Genomic DNA, 19,537 nt, shown 5'->3' on the forward strand with positions numbered 1-19,537 from the left:
ACAGAAATGACATACAGACGTTCACACAGACACAGAGAGGGTGGTTAGCTAGACAGAGAAAACAGCAGTACTTTTGTTAACAGAGAACAGAGGCTAACATCAAACACAGAAAAAAAGTCAAGCAGAGGGGTAAGTTATAGAGAAATTACCTGATACAGTTAAAACATGGTTATGATGAAATTAGTATAATGTGTGTGTGTGTGTGTGTGTGTGTGTGTGTGTGTGTGTGTGTGTGTGTGTGTGTGTGTGTGTGTGTGTGTGTGTGTGTTGCATCTGTACTACCTGTCAGATGGTATACTAAGATCACATTTATTTAATATCCTCAAACAAACAAAAAATGATTTTCAGCATTAAAATGTCACCATCCCTTAAAGGTATATTGGTATTACATGAAAAATAACCTAGTCATTTTTATTAAATGTTTTATCTACAGGGCATAGATGAAACAGCTATTTATATGATAGCACAGTGGATGACATATTTATGTATCCTCAAAACCCATTCAATTGTCCCCTTTGGAACGCTATGTTCTAATATGTCCAAGCAAATCACACTCCCCACTTTTCCATCTAATATATATATATACAATCATTGATTTTATCCCAAAGACTTTGTGTTAGAAATGTGCCATTGTCCCTTTAATATTTCACTCTATATCACCTAACCAATAAACGAGGAGCAGGAACAAAGTCACATTCTAACATCTTAACAACAGCCGTTGCGTAGATGGGTACATACTCAACTGTGTAGTGAAACATATGTATATGGAGTTGTTCCTACAGAGTTCACCTTACTGTGGACTGAGGAGTATTAAATATTTAACATGTATAATGGAAAAGGAGATGGAAACTTTCATAAAGGAGACCGAATAAGGACTTCCATTTCATCAGAGTTTAGAAATTGGTCATAAAGTGCAATATTTAAGGTGAATAGGGAACTTTTATTTTACACTCCCTCCTTAACTATGGACTGTGAAGATTTTAATATATCCCCTGGGGAATGTGGATGGCATGCCGTGTCAAAACAAAACATGAGCTTTAATGTTTAAGCCTAGCTTAGACTCCAGTTGTGATGGATGGAACTTAAGTACATTACACTAGTACAGTACACAGAACACTAATGTATAGAAGATCTCTATTTTAAAGACCATATCCCAAGGGAAAGTGGATGGCATGCCGTGTCTTAACAAAACATGAACTTTAACCCCTCAAGCATAGCTTAGACTCTTCAGCTGTGATTGATGGAGCTTATGAACATTACACTAGTACAATACAGTATACATGTATTAAACCTAAGGTATTGAAGGTATTGACATAAACATATGTTTTAAGATGTAATAGCCAGAGAAACAGCAGGTAGACTGGCAGAGCCAGAGAGTAGTCCGCTACGCCTTCCAACCTTTTCCCAACCATACTGGTTTAGCTACATGACCACCAGTTTGTGAAGGCCCAATAATGGCATGGCACAGAGTAGGTCCAAGGTACCTACCGCACCTCTAAATTATTCATCTCACCCTTATCCAATTCTATGAACGCCTCCCCCGTTCTCTCTGAGCAGAGGTGGGTTGGAAGGTGGATAAATGACATTTGTTGCGTTTTCATTGTGCTTTGTCGATGTTTACGGGCGAAACCTGTGCTCGATCGGATCGCGGGGGATAATCAAACAGACATCAAAAGGGGGCTGCTTGTTACAACGGGAAAGCTCCCTGAGACAGATTCTCATTAAATTTGTCGGTTCATAGACAAGGTGAAGTAGCAGGGGTTAGGAGACAGTGAGATGTGTGTGCTTTTATTTCCACAAAGAGCTCTGTCGACGAGATGTGAACAGCGTTCCAACTTCATTCATATTCAATAAAATGGCAGACGCACCACCACAGCAGCTTTGATGAAGAATCTGTGTCTTTGCATGGATTTAGAGGTGCATCGCTCCGGAAGATAATGGCTTTGTACAACACTGTGTCAGAGGTGGATTAGGATACATAATGCAAAGGTTTTAGTCCTTCAGCTGTTGCAGTTTCAACCCTTTTAAACAGGTTGACCAGAAACAAAGTTTTCAAGGGAAGAAAAAGGCCTGTATGTCTAGTCTTTGTGCAGGCTACATCATCAAGAAGGATACACTTTATAATTCAAATAAGTGTCTTATTAAAAATGGGAGTATCTTGTTAGCTCCTACATTTTAATCTCCAATTGTGCTGCATTGCAAGATTTCCACACCGCAACCAAAATATTGCTGTGATTACAAAATGTGTACCTCCTGATAAAGTGTTGTGAGATAAAGAAAATAATCTGTGTCATGAAGCCGTGGAAATATTGAGAGCTATGACACATCTACTCTGCCTGAAGAGATCAAATTGACGATGGATGTCTGTTCTTAGCAAGAGTGTTACTACTGAGCAACCCCCTACCTCCTACTCAAAAGGCACCTGTCTCCCTTTATGTCCCTCTACGTGCCTCCAGTGCAACAGGAGAAAGCCTTCGGAAAACCACCTAATGCTACACATGTAATAAAGGCACCAATTTGACCACAAGCGCGTTCCTGCCATGCGGTGTGTGACAACATACATGTTAACATCGCCCCCCCTTCAAGACTGTGCCTACACACCCACGGGATGTTACTTGAAGAACTTGTAGCCATATTCATGGGAGCTCTCACTGAGTGCATTAGATGTTTCCCTGCTGAGGCAGATTTCTGTTGATGTGCAAAGCTCCAGCAGCACCGAGGCATTTGAAGGAGCGTTCAGAGACGGCAAGAAAAGAAGGAACTGACTCTCGGGGGGGCTTCACTCTGCTACACTACCTGTTAATGCACCACAAACAGACTGGCTTCAAAAGACCGGGGGCCTGTTAGGGGGAGGGGGGTGGGGTGAAAAACAGTACATAAAAAGCAGCACTCAGGGAAAGCAGGTAAGCAGAGTCTGACGCTGCCTGATGCAGTGAGAGAGCAGGAGAAAGATAGAGAGAAAAAGAGAGAGAGAAAGACAGTGATAGAAAGCAGAGAAAGAGAAGGGATGATAGAGAGTGATGAGGGGGGAGGAGGTGCGGAGGAGCCCCGGCCACCGTGACGGCCTCATGAATATGTGCAGGCGGCGGGTGGGCAGTCGTTGGCGCTCTGAGCGAATGATGAACGAGTTTGGCCGAGAGAGCAGGTAACGAGTGTCGACATGGCACTCAGGCAGATGAAGTGGGGGAGTGCGGACTGCACACAAATTAAGTGCAATCGGGGGAAGAAAGAAAAATAACTTGCCTTGGTCTAGCCAGGAAGAGGGCCAAGCCTCGTGCTGCACCCTAATGACAATAAATGGTTGTTGAGGCTGCCAGGGACCTTAATGATAGCGACTTGTCTTTGGGAAAAGTCCCGGCAACGCGTGACAGAGCTAAATGTGCAGGTGCGGAAAAAAGGATATGATGGGGGAGCGCGGACATTTGCAACTGCAACAGAATTTAGTTTGGAGAAAAACTATCTCGGATACTGGATGCCATGCCATCTTTCAGCATTGGTTTATATTACATTTGGTAAGCAGGGAAGCAAACTGCCCTTTTGTCTCAAGGCAGCACTGAAGTGTTTCAAATTGGGTTAAGGAGGAAATAGCAGTAATTTTCTGTGCTCAGGTTTGAGGGGTTTTGTTTGGAAGAGATGGGGATGCCAAGGCCAGAGAATAAATGCAATCCATCGCTGTGATGATACAATTGCATGGAACAGGCTCCCATGGAGCAATTCACCCAATATCGAATCCAACATTTTAAAAAGGAGATTGACCCTTTATTGAATCAAACGCTCCCGCATGGCTGAAAAATACCCACTTAGAAGGAGTCTCGCATCCGTGATTGGGGTAGAAAGGTTTCAATTTGACCAAATTAGTACAAATCATTTTCCTCACAACCAGATTAACTTGGACCATCATGCTTTGGAGAAACAACTAAATGCCTTCTTTCATATGACGTGCTCAATGTTGGATGCTAGCCCCAATCTTGGTTTAGTGTTTCCTTTATTTCCTATGCCCTTGTCAATACTGGGTTTGTACAAGACCTCTATGGAGAGCTTGCGGCTTCAGACTGCAGTTTGGAGTAGTGGGTGTGCATGCCCCGTTCCCCTCTCCTCTGGTGTCATTACCTGGGTCTTCAGGTTGCAGATCTGCCCTTCCAGCTCTTTGATTTTCTCCTCCTTCTTCTGGGACTCGGCCTGGGCATCCTGCCGAGCACTGAACTCCTCATCGAACTGCAAAAATTCAACACAGCACACACACACACACACACACACAGACACACACTCTGGTCAGGGCGTCTCAAGAGAACGGCCTACCGCGGGGCACGTCAACACACACCGAAACACACAGCTTCGCACGCACTTGTCCCCCATCTCTATTCATAGGCCTTTGGTGGCCCTTTATCCTGTCGTCTTCTGTCTGTGTTTTGGGTCTGGCTTTCATGTGTTGGTGACGGACCTAACCTTTGTGGGAAAGCAACCCGTGTCAGGACAATGTTTTCAATGTCACCGCAGGGGCGGTCACTGCTCTCATTCCACTCACATCCAGGACGCCTCAGATGTACAAAAATGTATGCTCTCACTACTGTAAGTCACTCTGGATAAAAGTGTCTGCTAAATGAATAAATTGTAAATTGTATGTCCCCTACACAGAGGCAGGGATGTTGTGGGGAGTGAGGGCATCTGCGGGGTGGTGATACTGTACCAGGCCTTTATAGAGCAGTACCTTGAGTACCATGGAGTACCAAACCGGAGTACCTTGCCTTTAATCAGACATAAAGGTTTGAGTCACAACACTTCTGGAGGATTCTGTTGGAACGACCAATGACTCACACAGTATTGGTTGTGTACTGAAAAATATACAGTGTCAACTGATTGAATGTACTGTCTATCATTACATTGGAATAAAGTGAATTTTTCCTTCCTTTGAAGATGAGTGTGGATGCTTAATAAAGTAGGCTACTCAAGTACTGCAACCCAGTTATAAAGTACCTAAAAGTATCAGGAGTTAGGCTATCACATTGGGCTGAGTGGATGAGAGGAGAGTCCAATCTTTCCTCAACACTGTAGCTTTTACTTTAAAATGTAATTCATAAAACACATCTCAGAATTATTTCCTCTCCGATGTTTCTTTGATGCAAAAAAGCACCTAAAGTAAAAAGTTAATACATGAGAAAACTGGTTCTTTGAAGGCCCCCTATTGCAATGACAGGTCAATAAAGGGTTCTGAACAGTGTCTGTACATAGTGTAACTCGCACCCCGTCGCGGACACAAACAAGTATATGTTGGAGCATCAGCATTGATCCTTGCAAAACTGAGACAGATCATGTACCTCTGTTGCCAGCTATTGATCAGGGCCCAGAAATCAATAGCCAGTCTGGGAGCTCTAGGCGGAAAAACTTTTCTGATGGGAGTGTGGTGGTGGCATACCAATGGTGTTGAGAGGTTGATGCATTATACCTCACCTTTTTGGAGAACTCAGCAGCCTTCAGTTCGCTCTCATCCACTTTGGCTTTATCCACGCACTGATCTGTAAGACAAAAGGGGACAGACGGCAGCAACGACAGTAAGCAACCATGAAGTGACTCAGATTTTCTCAATTATACTGTACATTGTTAACATCCTATTTAAGATTTCAAATCAAACGTAAAGTTAATATTGCAAAAGAGAGAGAGAGAGGAAATAGAGGAAATTAGCGAAGAAGAAAGGGGGGGAGGGGGCACCTGGGGGATTTGTATTCTGTTCGGCAGGTTTGCTGACCTTAATTTTAAAAAACTAAGCCCCGAAACATTTCTTTTCAACTCATTAAAGCACAGTGATAGAAAAAAAGTTAGAAAATCTAACATGAGTGTGTTTTTTTTTCTTCATGGATGGGCTTGGAAACTTTTAATGAGCCTTTGTTGGCAAGTCACAGAACTGTTAGTGACACTAACAAAAAAAAAGAATGAGACCTCAGTTATTTCATGATTTTGTTTCTATTTGAAGACAATGAATGATTGCATATCTAATTTAAGGCAAATAGACCTTGTTTCCTCTATGATTCATGAAACACTGCTGATGAATGTCTTCAGCTGAGTGAAAATGTTGTGAAATCTCCATGTGCTTATGATGAGACATGATGTGCCACAGTCACACCTAACAGATAATGCATTATTTATGCGTAATTAGACTACCTTATCTTATATATGTCAAGCAGCTGCAGGTGTTTCTGGGTAGGCTCTCGGGGGAGGGGATGTGGAAAGATAATAATAGAGTGGCTACGGAATATTGCGACATCCCCCACTGTGTCCGTGGTTAAACAAAAAAATATGTCAGAGGATGATTTAGAGAGATTTGGAGACAAAATATAATGTATACTGAATCACAAGACTAGCATATAAAAAAATTTGACTGATTCAAACTCGTGTTTCCATCTTTTCTTTCTGCCTGTACAATATGTAGGTGAGGGCGACCTAGGAGGCAAAACGAGAAACCAGAGACTGGTTTGAGGGCGACCTAGGAGGCAAAACCAGAAACCAGAGACTGGTTTGAGGGCGACCTAGGAGGCAAAACCAGAAACCAGAGACTGGTTTGAGGGCGACCTAGGGGGCAAAACCAGAACCAGAAACTGGTTTGAGGGCGACCTAGGAGGCAAAACCAGAAACCAGAAACTGGTTTGAGGGCGACCTAGGAGGTAAAACCAGAAACCAAAGACTGGTTTGAGTGCAACATAGGATGCAAAACCAGAAACCAGAAACTGGTTTGAGGGCAACCTAGGAGGCAAAACCAGAAACCAGAAACTGGTTTGAGAGCAACCTAGGAAGCAAAACCAGAAACCAGAAACTGTTTTGAGGGCAACCTAGGATGCAAAACCAGAAACCAGAAACTGGTTTGAGAGCAACCTAGGATGCAAAACCAGAAACCAGAAACTGTTTTGAGGGCGACCTAGGAAGCAAAACCAGAAACTGGTTTGAGTGCAACCTAGGAGGCAAAACCAGAAACTGGAAACTGGTTTGAGGGCAACCTAGGAGGCAAAACCAGAAACCATAAACTGGTTTGAGGGCAACCTAGGAGGCAAAACCAGAAACCAGAGACTGTTTTGAGTGCAACCTAGGAGGCAAACCAGAAACTAGAAACTGGTTTGAGGGCAACCTAGGATGCAAAACCAGAAACCAGAAACTGGTTTGAGAGCAACCTAGGATGCAAAACCAGAAACCAGAAACTGTTTTGAGGGCGACCTAGGAAGCAAAACCAGAAACTGGTTTGAGTGCAACCTAGGAGGCAAAACCAGAAACTGGAAACTGGTTTGAGGGCAACCTAGGATGCAAAACCAGAAACGGTTTAAAATGTGTTCATAATGACATAAATTAAATGTATAGTGGTTACCTACTCGGTGCAAATTCACCCTTCTAAATGTCAGAGGAAACACAGAGCTCTGGCAGACCTACCGATGAGGTGGGTGAAGTCTACATCCAGTCTCTCCCTGTATCCGAAGTCTGGGTCCATCCCATTGCGATGGAGGACCACCTGAGACACACATTCCTCTATCACCTTGTAGTACTGGGGCCTGAGAGAGCACAACACAGTTATTAGTATGCACACCAAGAGCAGGAGAGTGACAAACTTACACAACCCTAATTCTCCACAAATTATCCCCTTACTCAACCTAGAGGTCACAGAATGCCAGATCGAAAAGGTTGCACGTTTGAAAAAAATAATTCAATTAAATTTGATCACCTGCTTTTTACGCAGATCGTGAATTCGCTAACTTAATCTTGGTGGCGTGGAACTCGGAGCGGCCGTCACGATGCCCACTCGCCTAATTTGCAATATTCTTTGCCAATTAAGGGCCCCCATAAACCAAAAATGCAAATCTAATCAGTGTAATGTGTGTAATTAAAAGCACAATGGCAGGGAGAAGATGTCGGCGTGTTTTGGGAGGGTGACAGAGCGAGGGGGTAACGTCTGAATCAGCCGGGACTCATGTTCACACCACACAGGTTGGTGTGTGACCTTTCCCCAGTTATATTATCAACTTTAATTGCGAGTGACATTTAGCAAATACAATGTCAACTTAAGCTGAGCCCCGTAGTGGCAAATAATTAGGTTCCAAGCATGACCTTGAATGGTGCCAGTAGAAATGCAATTTTCCCACCAGAAATGTCTCATCTCCTCTCCCCCCCCCGAGCACACGGAGGCTGCATTTTAATGATTAGGGACCGTTTCCGAGGAACTGTCGCCGGCTCAAAAATCCACACTCGAGGTACAGGAATAATTTGTCACTTGCTCCCGGTCAATGCTAGTTAAATCCGGGATTTACAAAATGAATGTGGATTTTTCTAGGTTACGAGAAGTTGTTCCCAGTCATATCACACTTACTTTATGATGCCTATGCCAATTTATTTGATTAGGATTACTTCCTCATGGCAGTATGGAAATGCATGGAAAGCAATGATCAGTGTGAAACAAAAAATATGTGAATGTACACTACCGTTCAAAAGTTTGGGGTCACTTAGAAATATCCTTGTTATTGAAAGAAAAGCAATTATTTTGTCCATTAAAATAACATCAAATAGATCAGAAATACAGTGTAGACATTGTTAATGTTGTAAATGGCTATTGTAGCTGGAAACGGCTGATTTTTAATGTAATATCTACATAGGTGTACAGAGGCCCATTATCAGCAACCATCAGTCCTATGTTCCAATGGTATGTTGTGTTTACTAATCTAAGTTTATCATTTTAAAAGGCTAATTGATCATTAGAAAACCATTTTGCAGTTATGTTAGCACAGCTGAAAACTGTTGTGCTGATTAAAGAAGCAATAAAACTGGCCTTCTTGAGACTAGTTGAGTACAGTTGAAGTCGGAAGTTTACATACACCTTAGCCAAATACATTTAAACTCAGTTGTTCACAATTACTGACATTTAATCCTAGTAACAATTCCCTGTTTTAGGTCAGTTAGGATCACCACTTTATTTTAAGAATGTGAAATGTCAGAATAATAGTAGAGAGAATGATTTATTTCAGCTTTTATTTCTTTCATCACATTCCCAGTGGGCCAGAAGTTTGCATACACTCAATTAGTATTCGGTAGCATTGTCTTTAAATTGTTTAACTTGGGTCAAACGTTTTGGGTAGCCTTCCACAAGCTTCCCACAATAAGTTGGGTGAATTTTGACCCATTCCTCCTGACAGAGCTGGTGTAACTGAGTCAGGTTTGTAGGCCTCCTTGCTCGCACACGCTTTTTCAGTTCTGCCCACACATTTTCTATAGGATTGAGGTCAGGGCTTTGTGATGGCCACTCCAATACCTTGACTTTAAGCCATTTTGCCACAACTTTGGAAGTATGCTTGGGGTCATTGTCCATTTGGAAGACCTATTTGCGACCAAGCTTTAACTTCCTGACTGATGTATTGAGATGTTGCTTCAATATATCCACATAATTTTCCTTCCTCATGATGCCATCTATTTTGTGAAGTGCATCAGTCCCTCCTGCAGCAAAGCACCCCCACAGCATGATGCTGCCACTACCGTGCTTCACGGTTGGGATGGTGTTCTTTGGCTTGCAAGCCCTCACCTTTTTCCTCCAAACATAACGATGGTCATTTTGACCAAACAGTTCTATTTTTGTTTAATCAGACAAGAGGACATTTCTCCAAAAAGTATGATCTTTGTCCCCATGTGCAGTTGCAAACCGTAGTCTGGCTTTTTAATGGTGGTTTTGGAGCAGTGGCTTCTTCCTTGCTAAGTGGCCTTTCAGGTTATGTCGATATATGACTCGTTTTACTGTGGATATAGATACTTCTGTACCTGTTTCCTCCAGCATCTTCACAAGGTCCTTTGCTGTTGTTCTGGGATTGATTTGCACTTTTCACACCAAAGTATGTTAATCTCTAGAAGACAGAACACATCTCCTTCTTGAGCGGTTTGACGGCTGTGTGGTCCCATGTTGTTTATAATTGCGTACTGCTGTTGGTACAGATGAACGTGGTACCTTCAGGCGTTTGGAAATTGCACCCAAGGATGAACCTGACTTGTGGAGGTCTACAATTTATTTTCTGAGGTATTGGCTGATTTCTTTTGATTTTCCCAAGATGTCAAGCAAAGAGGCACTGAGTTTGAAGGTAGGCCTTGAAATACATCCACAGGTGCACCTCCAATTGACTCAAATTATGTCAATTAACCTATCAGAAGCGTCTAAAGCCTTGACATCATTTTCTGGAATTTTCTAAGCTGTTTAAAGGCACAGTCAATTAGTGTATGTAAACTTCTGACTCACTGGAATTGTGATACAGTGAATTATAAGTGTAATAATCAGTATGTAAACAATTGTTGGAAAAATGACTTGTGTCATGCACAAAGTAGATGTCCTATCCGACTTGCCAAAACTATAGTTTGTTAACAAGAAATGTGTGGAGTGGTTGAAAAACGAGTTGTAATGACTCCAACCTAAGTGTATGTAAATTTCCGACTTCAACTGTATCTGGAGCATCAGCAATTGTGGGTTCGATTACAGGCTCAAAATAGCCAGAAACAAATAACTTTCTTCTGAAACTTGTCAGTCTATTCTTGTTCTGAGAAATGAAGGCTAGTCCATGCGAGAAATTGCCAAGAAACTGAAGATCTCGTACAACGCTGTGTACTACTCCCTACACAGAACAGTGCAAAATGGCTCTACCAGAATAGAAAGAGGAGTGGCAGGCCCCAGTGCACAACTGAGCAAGAGGACAAATACATTAGTGTCTAGTTTGAGAAACAGATGCCTCACAGGTCCTTAACTGGCAGCTTCATTAAATACTACCCGCAAAACAACGTGAACAGTGAAGAGGTGACTCTGGGATGCTGACCTTCTAGGCAGAGTTGCAAAGAAAAAGCCCTATCTCAGACTGCCCATCTTAATATTTTATTTTTATTGGCCAGTCTGAGATATGGCTTTTTCTTTGCAACTCTGCCTAGAAGGTCAGCATCCTGGAGTCGCCTCTTCACTGTTGACGTTGAGACTGGTGTTTTGCAGGTACTATTGAATGAAGCTGCCAGTTGAGGACCTGCGAGGCATCTGTTTCTCAAACTAGACACTCTAATGTATTTGTCCTCTTGCTCAGTTGTGCACCGGGGCCTGCCACTCCTCTTTCTATTCTGGTTAGAGCCAGTTTGCACTGTTCTGTGAAGGGAGTAGTACACAGTGTTGTACGAGATTTTCAGTTTCTTGGCAATTTCTCACATGGAATAGCCTTAATTTCTCAGAACAAGAATAGACTGACGCGTTTCAGAAGAAAGTTATTTGTTTATGGCAATTTTGAGCCTGTAATAGAACCCACAATTGTTGATGCTCCAGATACTCAACTAGTCTCAAGAAGGACAGTTTTATTGCTTCTTTAATCAACACAACAGTTTTCAGCTATGCTAACATAATTGCAAAAGTGTTTTCTAATGATCAATTAGCCTTTTAAAATGATAAACTTGGATTAGCAAACACAACGTGCCATTGGAACACAGGACTGATGGTTGTTGATAATGGACCTCTGTACGCCTATGTAGATATTCCATTAAAAATTAGCAGTTTCCAGCTACAATAGGCATTTACAACATTAACAATGTCTACACTGTATTTCTGGTCAATTTTATGTTATTTTAATGAGCAAAAAAAATGTATTTCTTTTGAAAACAAGGCATTTCTAAGTGACCCCAAACTTTTGAACGGTAGTGTAGAAGTATAACCTACACTCCCAAGCCTCAAAAGCCTCACAAATCACTTAATTGGACAACTACCTGGAGTTTGTTTAATTAAAGTGGTGTTGACTGAGTGACAGCCGGTGCAACTACTGTACACTGTATGTATTATGTGTATTATGTTTAACAGAAATTACCAATACATGCATATGATAATTACTACCAGACTATATGGGCCGGTTTCCCAGAGATAGATTAAGCCTAGTCCTGGACTAAAAAGCAGTGTCAATGGAGAACTGGAACCACTCCTATATATGGCATATAGAGAATCATTTTGTACTGTGGCTATGTGAGTAGCCTCATAATCACACTGTGGGTGAGGAGGTTAGGCACAGCTGCCAGCCGGTCCTCATGTACCCTCATATGTTTTCCTCCCACATAGAAAGATCTGAGGGCCGCCTATATTAGGAACGCCAGCAATCTGTGGACGGCAGATTTGCTGTGCTCTAATTTCCTCTTGGCCTCTGTGGTCGGACGCCATGCTTCTCACTGATACTCAGGGTGAGTGGTGGGGAGGCTCAGAAGGCTGATATCGTAACATGGCTATGATGCAGATAAGGAAATCAAAGCTTGTTTCAAAGTCCTGATCTTTTTCTACTTCTTTTGGAAGGGGGAGCAGGGGGTAAAAGCATTTATGTGGCTCAAATAGATGAATTCCTTTGAGCGGAGGCCTCATTGTGAACTAGATAGGCTGGATTTGTAGGGATGCATTTAATTTCAGAGAGATCCCTTCAAAAAACAAAAGTGCAGAGCTCTGAATATGCATGGGGAAACACGTACGAGTGCATACTGAAACAATTTACATGACTGGATTTCTGTTTATACTATATGTCATATATGTGAGGCTTTATTTGTGATGACAAGGAGCAAATGGTGGTTCCCTCTAAAATGTGGGAAGGCCTTATCATATCGTAAACAGATATTAGAAGAACCAAAACAAATCAAACCAGATTTCCATTAAACACGACGTTTTTGTTAAGCATGAAATGGCAAATGTTTTGTTTCAACGACTGGATTTGCCCACTCAAACGATAACGAACGAGCGCACGTCGCCCCTGTGTGGCTTAGCGCTAACACGGCTTATGACTGTCACCGATGTAGACCACATTATTATCTCAATAAGCCGCCCTATTTTCCCGGAATCCCCCGCTCCTCCCTGCCACCGCCACTGAGAAAACTGGGGAAGGGAAGCAGCGAGCGAGTGACCCAGAACTGTCAGGCCCCACCAGAGCCTGGGCAGGGCTGGGTACCAGAAGCCTTCAGAAAGTATTCACACCCCACATTTTGTTGTGTTACAGCCTGATTTTAAAATGGATTAAATTGAGAATTTGTGTCACTGATCTACACACAATACCCCATAATGTCAAAGGAGGAATATGTTTTAGCAATGTTTACAAAATTAAAAGATGAAATGTCTTGAGTCAATAAGTATTCAACCCTTTTGTTATGGTAAGCCTAAATAAGTTCAGGAGTAAAAATGTCATATAATACAAGTCACATAATAAGTTGCTTGGACTCAATAATAGTGTTTAACATGATATTTGAATGGCTACCTCATCTCTGTACCCCACACATACAATTATCTGTAAGGTCCCTCAGTCAAGCAGTGAAGATCAAGCAAAGATTCAACCACAAAGACCAGGGAGGTTTTACATTGGTTCTCAAAGAAGGGCACCTATTGGTAGATGGGTAACCGTTCAGGGAGATAAAAAAACAAACAAACAAAAAACATGAAGGGCTTGACATTAACCTGTTTATCCACTTGTCCTTCAGACAAGGAGGTGACTGAAAATGTTGTTGTGATGTTTGATGCAAGAAACCACTTTACAAAATAAAATGCATTATTATTCCCATACCATTATTACAGCGAATCAGACAAATGATGCTACCCTCTGCCTATTGGCTACTTAGCTTATGCAAGCCTGTCTCAAAATACAACACTTCCCCTTTAAGACAAAAAAAAAGCTATTTACCTGACTAGCTTTTCAAATGTACATGTTTTCTGCTCTTGTAGGAAGCAATCACTCCCCTATTGCTGACTACAAATTATCTATAACTGGGCTAATAACTTACTAACTAGCAAAGGATATGAACAAAATGTGCACACGTGGCTACATGCAGCTCTCGCTTTGATCTCAAAACAAGCGCATCTACTCACAACCACTCATGCTGTAAACAGTCCAGTTCAAAGTAAATGGCACAGATCCATATATGGCAATGGTCTATTTGACTATAGGGCTACTGCAGCTCTGATTGGTAATGCCTCACCGGTCAGTCTGTGTAGAGTACGGGCTGAGTCGTGCCTGTCAATGCAATAGAATCTTATTCCGATGCGTTCTGCCTACAACTAAACATATTGCATAGTTGGTTTTGTTTCGGTATGTTGCATTGAAAGTGGCTAATATTGTGTTGATTTGATCAGAACTGCCACAGTAAAGAGAAGCATTGATAGTGTTAACTAACAGGGAAAACTCTAGAAAGTTGACTGAAGTTCAATCTCATGCTTCTCTCAGTGGGCTAATATTTATTCTACAAGGAAGTATCGGGGCTACTGCGCGCCCGCACCCCTGCACAGCTTAGAGGGAACATTGGATAGGAGATAACTGAGGATGGATAAACAACATTGTAGATACTCCACAATACTAACATAAATGACAGAGTGAAATGAAGGAAGCCAGGAAAAAAATATTCAAAAACATGCATCCTGTTTTCAATAAGGCACAAAAGTAATACTGCAAAAAATTTGGCAAATAAATGACATTTTTGTCCTGAATACAAAGTGTTATGTTTGGGGCCGTAATCGCTGCCAAAGGTGAATCTAACATGCAATGAATCAGGGGGTTAAATTCTTATCTAATCAAGATATATTAGTATTTTACTTTCCATAAATTAAATGTTTAAAAGAAAGAAAGAGTTTTTGTTTCACTTTGACGCTGAGTGTTTTGTTTAGATTGTTGACAAAAAAATTACAATTAAATTCCATTTTAATCCCATTTTGTAACAACAAAATGTGGAAAAAGTCAAGGGGTGTTAATACTTTCTGAAAGCACTGTATGTCTCCAGCACCAGTCCTTCCATCTTTCACTCTGGCACCTTCCCTCTCCATTTGGCTTCTAGCACCAGCACAAGCTCCCCTCCCAACCCCATGCTCCACAAGACCGGTGTAATCCCCATATCGCTCCTCTCCAAAAGAGGAGATTGCTCTATATTTACCAGGGGTTTGATTTGCTCCCATTCGTTAAGCATGGCACTTGCAGATTAATTATTGAAAATAAAATAAGCCACAAATTTAGCCCATTATTATTTTCAAAATTCTTCAAGCTCTGTCAAAGTGGTTGTTGATCATTGCTAGACAACCATTTTCAGGTCTTGTCATAGACTTTCAAGTAGATTTAAGTCAAAACCGTAACTAGGCCACTCATGAACATTCACTGTCTTCTTGATAAACAGCTTCAGTGTAGATTTGGCCTTGTGTTTTAGGTTGTTGTCCTGCTGAAAGGTGAATTAATCTCCCAGTGTCTGGTGGAAAGAAGACTGAAGCAGGTTTTCCTCTAGGATGTTGCCTGTGAAAAACTCCCCAGTACTTAACGATTACAAACATACCCATAGCATGATGCAGCCACCACTATGCTTGAACATATGGAGAGTGGAAGTCAGTAATGTGTTGTATTGGATTTGCCCCAAACATAACACTTTGTATTCAGGACAAAAAGTGAATTGTTTTGCCCAATTTTTTGCAGTATAACTTTAGTGCCTTGTTGCAAACAGGATGCATGTTTTGGAAAATGTTAATTTACGTTAGTATTGTGGAGTAACTACAATGTTGTTGATCCATCCTCAGTTTTCTTCTATCACAGCCATTCAACTCTAACTGTTGTAAAGTCACCATTGGCCTCATGGTGAAATCCTTGAGCAGTTTCCTTCCTCTCCGGCAACTGAGTTAGGAAGGATGCCTATATCTTTGTAGTGACTGGCTGTATTGACACACCATCCAAAGTGTAATTAATAACTTCACCATGCTCAAAGGGATATTCAATGTCTGCTTTTAAAATGTTTATCTATCTTACCCAATAGGTGTCGTCTTTGTGAGGTACTGGAAAACATCACTGGTTTTCCAATACTCTGCTTGACTGGGGACCTTACAGATGCTTGTATGTGTTTATTATTATTTTTATTTTATTTCACCTTTATTTAACCAGGTAAGCCAGTTGTGAACAAGTTCTTATTTATAACTGCGACCTGGCCAAGATAAAGCAAAGCAGTGCGATAAAAACAACAACACAGAGTTACATATGGGGTAAAACAAAACATAAAGTCAAAAATAGAACAGAAAATATATATACAGTGTGTGCAAATGTAGCAAGTTATGGAGGTAAGGCAATACATAGGCTATTGTGGAAAATAATTACAATTAGTATTAACACTGGAATGATAGATGTGCAAGAGATGATGTGCAAATAGAGATACCGGGGTGCAAATGAACAAAATAAATAACAATATGGGGATGAGGTAGTTGGGTGGGCTAATCTCAGATGGGCTGTGTACAGGTGCAGTGATCGGTAAGGTGCTCTGACAACTGATGCTTAAAGTTAGTGAGGGAGATAAGAGTCTCCAGCTTCAGAGATTTTTGTAATTCGTTCCAGTCATTGGCAGCAGAGAACTGGAAGGAATGGAGGCCAAAGGAGGTGTTGGCTTTGGGGATGACCAGTGAGATATACCTGCTGGAGCGCATACTACGGGTGGGTGTTGCTATGGTGACCAATGAGCTAAGATAAGGCGGTGATTTGCCTAGCAGTGATTTATAGATGGCCTGGAGCCAGTGGGTTTGGCGACGAATATGTAGTGAGGACCAGCCAACAAGAGTGTACAGGTCACAGTGGTGGGTAGTATATGGGGCTTTGGTGACAAAACGGATGGCACTGTGATAGACTACATCCAATTTGCTGAGTAGAGTGTTGGAGGCTATTTTGTAAATGACATCGCCGAAGTCAAGGATCGGTAGGATAGTCAGTTTTACGAGGGCATGTTTGGCAGCATGAGTGAAGGAGGCTTTGTTGCGAAATAGGAAGCCGATTCTAGATTTAACATTGGATTGGAGATTCTTAATGTGAGTCTGGAAGGAGAGTTTACAGTCTAAGCAGACACCTAGGTATTTGTAGTTGTCCACATACTCTAGGTCAGACCCGTCGAGAGTAGTGATTCTAGTCGGGTGGGCGGGTGCCAGCAGCATTCGACTGAAGAGCATGCATTTAGTTTTACTAGTGTTTAAGAGCAGTTGGAGGCTACTGAAGGAGTGTTGTATGGCATTGAAGCTCGTTTGGAGGTTTGTTAACACAGTGTCCAATGAAGGGCCAGATGTATACAAAATGGTGTCGTCTGCGTAGAGGTGGATCTGAGAGTCACCAGCAGCAAGAGCGACATCATTGATATACACGGAGAAAAGAGACAGCCCAAAAATTTAACCCTGTGGCACCCCCATAGAGACTGCCATAGGTCCAGACAACAGGCCCTCCGATTTGACACAGTGACAAAAATCTCAATTTAATACATTTTAAATTCAGGCTGTAACACAACAAAATGTGAAGGGGTACTTTCTGAAGGCACTGTAGCACATTTGAAACCAATGTCCCCGTTCTGCTGGAATATTGGCATAGGCATGTCTCTGTTGCACGTCCCTTTGATCAGGAAGCCATCATATACACCTATGGACAAGTTTTGCTCCATCACCTGATTTGGCCTGACAGCGAGTGCGAGTGCGAGTGTGAGTGTGAGTGACGACGGTGGCCAACTTCCTCCCCCCCTGGATCCCAATAGCGATATATTCATCAAAACCCAAAATGATTTTACGGGATCCCTTTAATCTAAAATTAAAGACATACCATTTCCCAACCAGCCAATTTAATCTGGAACATAAAAAGATATGCAGGTTCAAAGTGGATAATCCGAAAATGGATATATTGATGATGAATTGAGGCCGAGCTGGATATAGAACCTTGAGTCAGACCGACCGACCTCACCTCGCAAAGCCTGGTGATGTATGTGGAACTTTATATGTCTTTCTCATGAAGTAGAGAAGGAGAGAGAGCAGTGGGGAAAGTATTTTTAAAAGCATATCTTTAATAAGTGCATCCATTTTTTATGACCATTTGTAGTGATCCTTTTGGAGAGAGCTGTGGCGTCAGTAGTGGGGAGAAGACACAGACAGGAGTGCTGAGGTGGACTTTGCTGTACTCGCTGCTTAATGTGTTTTCTATTTCTCACTTTCTCCAACAAGATGAGGATTGCATTATTCATACCAGCCGAGTGAGCAGCATCTTGTCTATGGTAAATTCTTATTCCTTCTCTCTATTTTTTGTAAAATATTTTATTTCTGTGAAAAGTCTGACACAGCAGCAAATTGATCACTGTCATTGCCGTCAGAGAAGCCACTGCGGTCTCCATCCTTTTTCCTGTGATTGACACATTTACACTGCCGAGGCAGGCTGCCATTTGAATAATTACCTACAACTACAGAATATTAGATCTGTTCTGATATGACCCTGGCACTTTGCTCACAGTGGTTACAGTCAGACAGAGGCAGAGAGAAAGAGAGAGAGAAACAGAGCAAGACAGATAGAGACACAGAGACAGAGAGAGAGCAAGAGATGCCTTGAGAGGACATGTGAATCTTTAATTAAAGGATTACATGTATTTTTATCATCAATTGCAGGTCCAACCGAAACATGACTTCTGCTTTTAACCCAACCCCTCTGAATCAGAGTGGTGCGGGGGGCTGCCACATTAGGTGCCCGGGGAGCTGTCGTTGTGGTGGGTTAACTGCCTTGCTCAAGGGCAGAATGACATATTTTCTGGGATTTGAACTGGCAACCTTTCGGTTACTGGCCCAACGATCTAACCACTTGGCCATCTGCCAAAGTAATGTTTAATGCTTGCATGCCTTCTGACCTCTCAGTGCTACACCTTCAGGATATAAAAGCATGTATGGGAGATGGTAGATTGCAGGAAGTAGTTTTACATCTGAAAGGCTTGTAGCACACTGTAATCTACAGATGTCAGTGGCATGTTTTGTTATCTGGCCTAACTCGAATATGGTGTCAAGGAGAGGACATCTGAGGTTTCTATGTTGATAATGCAGAAATACCGCATCAGCGCTACACAGTAAAGTAAAGTATATCCCCTATAGAACTACATACAGTATAGAGTAGAAACTGTTTAATGTCAACATTTTAGCCTTATGCCTTTCTCAAGACCAGTCTTGTGGAAATGCAGTCTTCATGTGAAAGCAGTGAGAAGGGACATGGGTGTTTGTGGGCAGAACTCACCTGATGTAGTAGTCATTCCTGATGAGCAGGAGGTGCTGTAGGATGGACAGGAAGTAGGTCTCCGATCCAGTGTCTTTCACCATGTTAGACAGGAGATGGTATACCTCACCCATATCAGTGAGAAGGGGGTTAAGGTATGTAACATCATTGGTAGTTTTGCTTGTACAGTATGAGTGAAAATATACTAGGCATTATACAGACTTTTTAAGAGAAAAAGATACTGGAGATTTAATACAGGGAAAACATACAGCAGTACAATCTATGTGCCCTTTCTAACCAATTCCATTATTAGCTTTCACTACCTCTCCTCATAGAAATCTAATAATATAGTGACAGTGCATTCTAAAATACATCTGAATAATTTCGATAGATCCTCGATTCACAGTGTTTGTTTTACAATTTTCCCCTCAATCAAGTACTCAGACAGGCGTCATTGTGTACAAGCAAACACCGCTATGATTCCTCACATCCGTTTTCCCATCGGGGAGCTGCAGAAGAGTAAACAGCTAACTTGAGGA

The 19,537-nt window shown here is 41.9% G+C and overlaps 1 protein-coding gene across 1 annotated transcript in view; it reads right to left on the minus strand.

The window, feature by feature from the left end:
- diaph2 (diaphanous-related formin 2) overlaps positions 1-19,537 on the minus strand; it is a 643,868-nt gene that overhangs the window by 401,029 nt on the left and 223,302 nt on the right. The window contains exons 14-17 of the mRNA XM_084147077.1: positions 19,020-19,136; positions 7,411-7,529; positions 5,449-5,513; positions 4,111-4,215 (exon numbers count right to left, since the gene is read on the minus strand). Coding sequence (XP_084003203.1) covers positions 4,111-4,215; positions 5,449-5,513; positions 7,411-7,529; positions 19,020-19,136 — 406 coding nt within the window. The remainder of the gene's footprint in view (positions 1-4,110; positions 4,216-5,448; positions 5,514-7,410; positions 7,530-19,019; positions 19,137-19,537) is intronic.

This window comes from Coregonus lavaretus, assembly GCF_964263955.1.
Source record: "Coregonus lavaretus genome assembly, chromosome: 29".
Taxonomy (NCBI): Eukaryota; Metazoa; Chordata; class Actinopteri; order Salmoniformes; family Salmonidae; genus Coregonus; species Coregonus lavaretus.